Source organism: Mycena indigotica (assembly GCF_014461135.1).
Source record: "Mycena indigotica strain 171206Taipei chromosome Unknown Mind.scaff0019, whole genome shotgun sequence".
Taxonomy (NCBI): domain Eukaryota; kingdom Fungi; phylum Basidiomycota; class Agaricomycetes; order Agaricales; family Mycenaceae; genus Mycena; species Mycena indigotica.
Genome location: NW_023503018.1, coordinates 192,855 through 201,801, shown reverse-complemented (window position 1 = coordinate 201,801; position 8,947 = coordinate 192,855). Strand labels below are relative to the sequence as shown.

At 53.9% G+C, this 8,947-nt stretch overlaps 3 protein-coding genes across 3 annotated transcripts; all 3 read right to left on the bottom strand.

The window, feature by feature from the left end:
* Nucleotides 1-598: 598 nt before the first annotated feature.
* Nucleotides 599-1,645, bottom strand: MIND_01421000 (uncharacterized protein; the record flags this gene model as incomplete). Its single annotated transcript, XM_037370597.1, has 3 exons — nt 599-690; nt 741-1,489; nt 1,536-1,645. 3 exons carry the CDS (start codon nt 1,643-1,645, stop codon nt 599-601), a joined length of 951 nt encoding a protein of 316 aa, XP_037212978.1.
* A 2,378-nt stretch (nt 1,646-4,023) lies between these two features.
* Nucleotides 4,024-4,563, bottom strand: MIND_01420900 (uncharacterized protein; the record flags this gene model as incomplete). Its single annotated transcript, XM_037370596.1, has 1 exon — nt 4,024-4,563. The coding sequence occupies one exon, from the start codon at nt 4,561-4,563 to the stop codon at nt 4,024-4,026; it is 540 nt and encodes a 179-aa protein (XP_037212977.1).
* A 1,802-nt stretch (nt 4,564-6,365) lies between these two features.
* MIND_01420800 (Glycoside hydrolase family 76 protein) lies at nt 6,366-8,702 on the bottom strand (the record flags this gene model as incomplete). Its single annotated transcript, XM_037370595.1, has 10 exons — nt 6,366-7,154; nt 7,212-7,321; nt 7,371-7,444; nt 7,497-7,742; nt 7,790-7,801; nt 7,854-7,897; nt 7,945-7,970; nt 8,022-8,194; nt 8,248-8,261; nt 8,367-8,702. The coding sequence occupies 10 exons, from the start codon at nt 8,700-8,702 to the stop codon at nt 6,366-6,368; spliced, it is 1,824 nt and encodes a 607-aa protein (XP_037212976.1).
* Between the last annotated feature and the right edge of the window lie 245 nt (nt 8,703-8,947).

Genomic DNA, 8,947 nt, shown 5'->3' with positions numbered 1-8,947 from the left:
CAACATGGTGTTTTTTTTGTCGAGGGGCAAAAATATACGCGGGTGCGGGCACTTCCTATGGATCGGTCCAGGACGATGCGAATTTGGAAGAGGTTTCAGCCGCGTGTTATAAAATATCGGGAGAAGGGAGGAGAGGAGCTCAACGTCGATGATATCTTTCAACACATGAAGCTCACGCTGCTATTTCAGCCCCGTCCCGGGCCACATATAATGATTGTCCCCTGCATCTGATGCTGCTCGCCCGCCGCTGAAACGACGATTGCGTGCCAAACCCCGTTCCTCGCAGTGCTTGAGCAGAGACAGAGTTCTTCTCCCGCGGATTTGATTTGTACATTGTTAGGCACGTATGCCTGTATACCAGTGACAATCCTTTCTTGAGCTCCCGGCGGGTTGAGATAGACCAGAATTGTTGTTGATGACGAGCGAGTCGCATGTTGTTTGTGAAGACTCTGAAGAGTACTTTTTACCGTTCCACTTCTATTTGCCCGTGGAGAAAGCATAGTTACTATAAATTCCACCAGCACTCAGGCTGAGTTACTCGTCATTTCCAAACTAGAAGGTACCAGTATAGATACAACGATTCATGAATCACTATCCGCTAGGCTACATCGAGAATTTGCTGTCTAATGAGCTGCGCTGTGGGATCTGTCGAATCCTCATCATGAAAATCGCCCGTGTAAATACGGTCCTCTGGAAAATGCGTCAGCAGCATCATGTCTGAGAGTAACCTAACCACTCACTGTCGATGCGGCCTTGCTTCCTGTAATCAAGAAAAATGTCGATTGCCGTCCAGAAGGAGGGCTCGTAGCTGGAAATGACCTCTTCCCATTCGTCATAGACGGATACGACAATTCTTGGGTCACGGATCGGTAAGCCGTGGAGATATTCCAGGAGATCAGGGACGAGGTAGGGGTTCAAGGTCTGTGAGGGCTCCATGAAGGCAAGGACCTGAAGAAAGGCGCAACCATCCAAGATTTGCTGGACGGAATGGGCTGGTGGCTGGCTCTGAAGTGCAAGGTGGGTCAGGCTGGGCAGCGCCGTTAAGAACGGAACAATGCGAATGAGGTCGCGGGAGTGGCTGTTGTGGCCTTCGCTGTCGAACACATCGAGGTGCGTGAGCGCCGAGAACGCTGGTGCATGGTCTTTCATGAAGATCGGGTGCGGCATGAGATTTTCGAGAAAAGCCCCAAGGCGGCGAAGCGGCATGGTGGCCAAGATTGGAAATAATCTTGGGCCAATGTCCATTTTGTCAGCACCATTCACGGCGAATTCCTGGATCCCAGTGCAGGACCGCAACGCATTGTAGGTGCGCTCCAAAAGGTCTTGAGCTGGTGTTCCAGAATGGGCCAGTTCAAGCACCACCACACGCACACTTTTTGCGAGAAATGATTGTGGGCGGGCAACAGCGACATGGAAGAAAGCGTCTTGCGCGGGCTTTCGTTCAAGGTCGGTGCTGATATAGACATGTTGGTACAGGAGAGGTTCGAGCCTAGATAGGTCAGCGATGCTCAAGACGCAATTTCAGTTATACATACCATATATGTGTGCGCTGAGCGACGCGGAGAAGTGTGGGGATGAAACTCCAGTCATCCTCAGCGCACATTTTGAGGATGGCCTGCTCAAGCTCCGGGGGAAAGCGACCCATGTTGCAATCGATATCGCGGATGGAAGAGCGCAGCAGGAAGGTCAACAGCACACTCGACGTGGGCGTAGTGTGGCGATCACCAGCGCCACTCGCATGATTGCATTTCCCACCCTGGAAACGAAAGTGTTTCAAGAAAAGTCGATAAACTCCAAGTTGTTGAAGTTTCGAGTCTTCGACTGGTACTAGTAGCCTGTTTCAAGGGAGAGACATAAGGACAAGGAAGTCCACAACGGAGTCGGATGCCTTTGGAGGTAAATCAAGAGAACACGCGGGCCCTGAAATCCGAGGAAAGATACGAACTAAAAGCATGTCGCATAACCGTCACTGACGTCAATCAAAGTAAAATACACTCAACTTCAAACTTGCTATGGCCCCGGGCAACAGCCACGACTCACGGGTCACCACCTTTGACGATTATGAACTCGTTGGGCAGTGAGCGCCCGGCGGAGGATAGTGTAAGTATCAGTATCTTCAGGAAATCATTTTTATTTAGCCTGTGCGCAAGAGACAATATAGAGCACACAACCTCGTCTCGAGTGGGTTGACTGAATGGCTTGAGAGTAGAAGACAGAGACCGTGAAATGGAGGCGGAATCAGTGCTGCTGGCGAGGAACCATGGTCGAGCATGGCGGTCACGGTGACATCTCTTCTTCTCTCTTACCGTCACCGCAATGTTCATCCACCTCCCTAAGCCGTTCTGTCTACAGCTCGCAAAAACCTTCTCTCATCCTTGCTCCAAATCGAAGACTAAGTGGCGACAGCCCAGCGGACGAACTTGAGGGGTTAACTAAGGAGACTTTCAGAGAGCTGCCAAGATAGCAGGCGCCGCTGGGAGCAGAGTAAACGAGGGGATGAGCGGGACGAGCTTAGTTGGCAATGGAGCAATGTGCGTTTTCAGGTGCTTTGACCTTGTATTTGCAGCTGACTTCTGGCGTAGCAATCATACTCGCAGCTTTGCGCTCGGGCAGCAGAGCACACATGAGGATGGAATCTTCGGTACTTCTAGCGTAGACCTAGGAAGGCAGCAAGCGCTGGAGGCGTTTGGATATAGGCGCGCGACAAATTACTCTCTTTCATCGTCGTCGATACGGCCCGCCTGTCGTGCCAGTTTTCCTCCACATGCCACACAAGATATTTCATCCGCTTCGTCGGCGAGAAGAATGGCATATTCTGCCCAAACCCTGATCCATCCTTGTGGCATCATCTGCGCAGCTTACCAAGGACTATGCATCTGCTTGTGGCGAATACCCGACCGATGCCGACTACAAACACGAAGGAAAATTTGGGTTACAGCTTGCGGACCATGGTAGCGACTCAACTGCGGCCTCACTACACCTCCCCGGTCTATTCTTATTCCTCCCCCCGCCCTCCCCGCCCACGCCTGCACCCTCCAAATGCAATCGACGTCTCCGATTGATCGACTTCCATAAATGGCAAGTCACGTGCGCGCTTAGCTCCCCGACGGACGGCCACATATCTCACACAACGCGGCGGCTGGCGCTCTATAGAGTATATCCAATTGTGCCTAATATGCTCCCCTCCTATCCAATTCTTTTTGTCCCGCGATTCAAGGGAGAAGGTCGCTGTTGAGCACGTTTTCCCCTGCACCCATATGAGAGGCATGGCCGATATATCTTCGTCGAAGGCCGATATATGCGTTGGAGGAGTTGACATTGAGCGATTTTTAATGGATGGATGAACTCAGGGAAGAGTTTTGAGCGGGAGGAAAGCTTTTGTGCGGACTGTGGGGATGTGGGGAGCTGCCTGTCGGACGGGCCCCTCAAGCAAGTCGATGCTTCTCGAGACACGGAGGTGGGGCTTCCCCTTCTCCTTCTCCTCGACAGCTGGTGCTTGGCTAGCAGGAGAAGGCCACATATATGGTATTCAAGTCGAAGCCAGATGCCCAACCTCCGCAGCCTGATGTGGTGTCATTATAGCTATGCGTTCAACTGTTCCCCAACAATACCACTCGATCTGACTTCAACATCTCCCTAGCAACACTGCTTTATGCTGTCTCCGACTCAGACATGTCCAGCTCTCGAGCGAACATTTAGCCATTCACCGGAGGTATTGGAGGTCTCCTCAGCAGTACTAGCATGTATTTGAAGCCCTCCCTGAATCGCACCAATTCAAATGGTTCTCAATAAATAGCATCTATTCATTGGCCACAATTTACATGTATGAATTGCCAGACAAATGAAGTTCATAGAATCTGAGCGCTTTGACTATTCGGACGTTGTGCGATGCACTTGTTTCTCGCGTGCTGAATGTGCTTCACGCCTTCTCGTCAGAATGGGAGTCGGCATCTTGAGCGCAGTGGTATGTTCGCTTACATAGAGGAACGAGTCAGCAGTCCCACCGAGAGTAATAGCCAGGACTCACGGAGTCACGATTCTGTCGACCAATAAAAAAGTAAGCTCCCGGCAGATGACACGCATACCCTGCTCGTCTCCCATCCCCTGCTCCGCATGCCAAGTTGCTAACCCTCTGCTCAGTCTTCTTTCCTTCTTGTTACCATTGCCGTTCTGCCCGTTCCCGACTTTGTCGTTCTTGACACCGTTGCTGACTAGAGCCAGGCGTTGCTTTGCGGAATGGATTCGAAAAACACGGACGGCCGAGACATCAGTAGAGGCGGTTCGGCTTCGGTTCGTCGAGTGTTGGATGGCACACATATGGTCCTTCGTTGGCTTGAGACTTTTGCGCTCGCCGTTGTTTAATGTCCACCAGCCCAGCCAGCTCGACACGAGAAGCAGCGCGAGTGGTACTGGCCGCGCAAGTAGTAGCGCGTCCCGCAGCGAAGACTGGGCGATATGTCTGGCTTGGATCCAGAAAGCAGAGACAACAAGCCCAAAACAGCCGCGAAGAACGGAAACGGTGCCAAAACAAGGTCGCAAAGGTCGTAATGCGCGAGGGTACATGCACAGGCATGTGTGGATGCAGATTTCTGAGTGGTTCTGGCCTGCCATATGCATGCAAAGCCGATCCCTCGAATACACGTGGTCGTTGTCAAAAACGGAGTCAACGAGGACGTCCTCGCGCGTTTCAGCGCCCGAAAAGAATTGTGGGGTGCGGATGACACGTAATGCACCATTAGATACAGGCGCTAGAGGCGTAGGAAGCGCAGGGCCAGACCCGCAAAATCGTCTGTAGGCTGCGTGATGGTGACATTTGAAGGCGGCAACGAGAATGCGGCTCTGCAAATGGCGGGAGTAGCAAAAGCTAACACTTGTGCAGACGAAAAGATATCGTGGAAAGAGGGAGCATGGTATTTGGCAGGGTGGGTGGTCATCGGCAAAAAGAGGTGCTCATTTTCGAGGAATGTGGGGCTTCTGGCCCATCGTGTGCCAAGACGGAGAGACGCAAGTGTGGGCAGGGGATAAGAGGATGTGGACACGTTGAGCTGGCTCCCTGTGTTGGGTTACCAGCGGCGATGCCCTTGGCGCTTTCCAGCCCGTCTGAGAGCAAAGTCAGTATATGACTGGTTTCGAACGATACACATGCAAACCCCTCCATATAAAGATGCTCTCCTCCCCAGCCGCCTGTCGCCTGTTTTCGAGTCGTTCTCGTGGGACGCGCGAGCGTTTCGAGCAGCGCAAACCTTGTGAATTAGTGCCCTGTCCCTGTTGTCGTCGTCATAGAGTTCGCAAAAGTACACCAAGCACTCGCACCATTTCGCCCTTTCAATTCGTCCCGCAGCTTCACCGGCGTTGACAACGCCGCGTTAACGTTGTCGTCGGCTGAAAGCTTTAGTGAGCCAAGCATGCTCCCCGGCGCGGACAATACACATACCTTGCCCGTCATCCTCCCGCTCCAGATTTAAACCCCTCGTGCCTAGTCCTCCTTCCTATCTTGTCGCCGCTCTTGACGAGTGCGTGTCGCGCTCGTTGTTCCTGACATCGTCACGGTTGCTGACCACCAGATCTTGCTTAACAGCATCGATTTGCGCGGTACCGACGATAGACTCTACGGTGCTTCTGCGCTGACTCGTTGCAGCAGCATTGGCAAGTGCTTGGTGGCGTAGATGTGGCGCTTTCGCTGGCTTCCCGTTTTCACGCTCGAGGTTGTCCACCGCAAGGTCCACCGACCAAGCCAGCTCGAAGCGAGGAGGGGCGCTAGTGACGCATACTTCGGCGGAGCGCGGCCCTGCGCTCCGGGGCAGACTGTGGGCGGGCTAGTCGGCGGAGCGAGCAAGAAGAGGCAGAGGCGAAGGTGGTTTGTCATCAACACGTGCTTCGGGCCACGGGCCCGGCACGCCGGTTCTTATCTCACACTCTCACCTCCCTCGCCATCGACCCCGCCGCTGCGGCGGGATGGCGCCTCGTGCCTGAAGCGGGGCCGTGTGGCGCGGGTTGGGGTCCCCCACTGGTCGTTCTGTCGGTGCTTTTAACCGGGAGACTAGCCGGGCGACAAGTCACAATTGTCGCGGAGCCGCCTAGGGAGCCTCAGCCGCCCAGCAGGGAGTCCTGCTAGTTAGGCAAAAGGGACTACGCTGTCGTCCAACACATTGCTCGCGCGGTCATAAAGCCCTTATTGTCTTCCTACTCAACGCTGACCTGCTGTACTAGTAGGTCACGGTGGCTCAGCAAGTTCGAATACTTCCTCCGGGCCGTATCGAGTCCGGCTGCTCCTTAGTACCCAATACGACCAATCGCAAAACCGCTCCTATGGCAGTTGTCCTGGCCACGCCGCGAGAGTTGTTCTGGAAATGCATCTTTGCGCCTCACTCAACAGCAGAATCATTCCCGCAGATGGTCCAGGTCGCGCCGCCTACAAAGCAATAACATCGATTCATCCTCCATACACGGTACGATATTCTGGTAAGGTCTCCTCGAAACCCCCCAGCGCTGCCGCCACTCATCCTACTGCTCAGTATCCCCGTCAATTCCTCTCTCGTCCGCTCCTCCGAGGCAACGCCCAACACACCTTGATCGGGGGTGAACGATGGTGCTGCTTGTCGTCCCGCGCCGTTGACCTGTGCCAGGGTCGGTGGCGGACCTGTCCAAACCTTGCTGCTGGAGGCCCTCTTCACGGGCAAATTGCTGTCTTGTGCCATACCACCCCGTTGCTTGGAGTTGTGGGGGGCAGGGCGGTGCCTATCATGATCTCTCATATCAACTTGAAGAGCGGAACTCGGCGCCTCAACAAAAGGCGTCATCAGCCTCTTATCTCTCCTTTTCCGACTCCAGCACAATAGCAGCGCGCACATCGAGGTTAGAACAACGAGCGCGCCGAGAACGATGCCGACAATGCCGCCGACAGACTGCTTTGCTTTCTCCGAGGATGGACGGGCCCGGGGGGAGACAGAGCTCGTTACCGTTGGTGCGGGTGCGAGCGAGAACGAGAACGAGGTCGAGCTCGAAACAGTGTTGTCGAGAGCGAGCGAGCTGATCAACGCCTGGATCGCGTTGATCTGGGAACCCGCGTCGAACGTGGTACCTGGAGGCCCAATCCACGAGGCACTGTAGATATGGCCGCCGATCTGTTTCGCGAGGTCGGCGACAGCGTTGTACTACAACACCCTTGGTCATCACTAACATCATTTGCAGGGAATGAAAGGAATACACACCTGAACAGCGAGGTATGCGAGAATTGACGGCGTCAAGGACGGGCTCATTGCGTTACGCAGGTGCGCAGCCACCAGCCCACGAGGAATCGATCCGTCGCCGTTTTTGGTAGCTAACAACGATGAAAACCAAATGCGAAAGGCTAAACAACAAAAACTCACGTCCCCACTGGATGATTCCCGTGTCATTTTGCCAGACAGTCGTTGTCAGCGAGGCAGTGATAAGGTCATCAAGCCTTGGAGGGTATTCAGTAAGCAATAGCTGGGAAACAGCGGGACATTACTCACATGTCGCGATAAGTAGTGTTGCGTGAAATCGAGTACAGCACGGCCAGTCCTTCGATTACGAGACCAGAATTATAAGGCAGGCGGCCCGCAGTGTTCAATGCACACTTGTCATTCGTGTTCACCGACAGCCCGTCGAGCACGACGTCCCCGTTGTTGCACAGGTGGGAACGGATGAAGGACACAGCCTGGACTGCCGCAGACAGATACTTCGGGTCTGCGGTCGCTTCTGCTAACAAAGCAGAAAGGCTGTATGAAAATTAAGAAGAGCGATGTCGGGCGGTGAGGGAACAAACACGAAGAAACTACTGAGGCAGGAGGTAAGTACCGACATAACAACTGGCTGATTATAGAGCGCACCCTGTTGCGAGAACAACAAGCTGAGGATCGGCAGGGTCCGTGCTCTACTTGTCGCGTCAGAATAGAGCAATGAGTTACAATAAGAAGCAACCCAGAATGTTCCGCCCGCCATGCTAACTGTGTGGATCTTGAGCGACGTCACTTATGTTAGTCGGGAGATGCACATACCCGCTTGACAGTCAGAGCTCAACGTGAAATTCTTGTTCGATGTCTTGCCTGCATCGAGCTCCGCCTGCGTGAGTGTGTAGGGCACCACCGCCGACCACGCGTCGACAGCGAATTGGAGGAACAGCGAGTTGTTATATGTCTTATATGCGACGACAGCACCGTGTCCAAAGTTCCTGTAGCCAATTCAGCCTCTGCATATCACGAGAAAGGACTGGAAGTTGCACACAGGCCATTATTGAGCTGCAATCCACCTCAGTTGTCAATTCGAATCTCCTCGCAGCAGGGGAGGAACGCTATAAAGTCAATGTCAATGATCCTCCGCGGCAACGCAAGTTCTTCACATACCACATAAAGGCCCGAGTAGTTTACCGCCGTCACCACGCTCGCCGCGCCAAAGTACCCCACAAGATCGACAGCGTATTGCGACCGGTTTGTGAGCTGGTCAAACTCGGCGAGCAGGGAGTAAAGAGCGCCAGAAAAACCATAGGTGTCCACTAAACTGCTAATGAGCCCCTCCGACAATGAAAGCGCTGGCACGCGCGGAAACACGAACCGGGATCGGGAAACATCGAGGTTGTGCTGTCCAGCTCTGAGATGGCCTGCGAGATGGCCCCTTGGGCGAGCCGAACCCGGTCCTCGAGCGAGGTGGTTATATTCGGCTTCTGTGAATTGGGGGGCCATGATCAATAAGAGCCGAAGGGACAATATAAGACACGAACCCGCCATGACGAGCTCTGCGGCTGCGAGGTGACCTGTGCCACCACAACCCCGACCACGAGAAGGGGAAGAGAGCGCATAAGATGTGGGCAGTGCCATCGTCTCCCTTAATGACCTCTGACAACAGTAGCAGGTGGCAGTCAGATGGAATCCCGCACTTGAGATCGGGATGGAGACTCGCATGAGAAGAGGTGTTGCACGCATGTGGA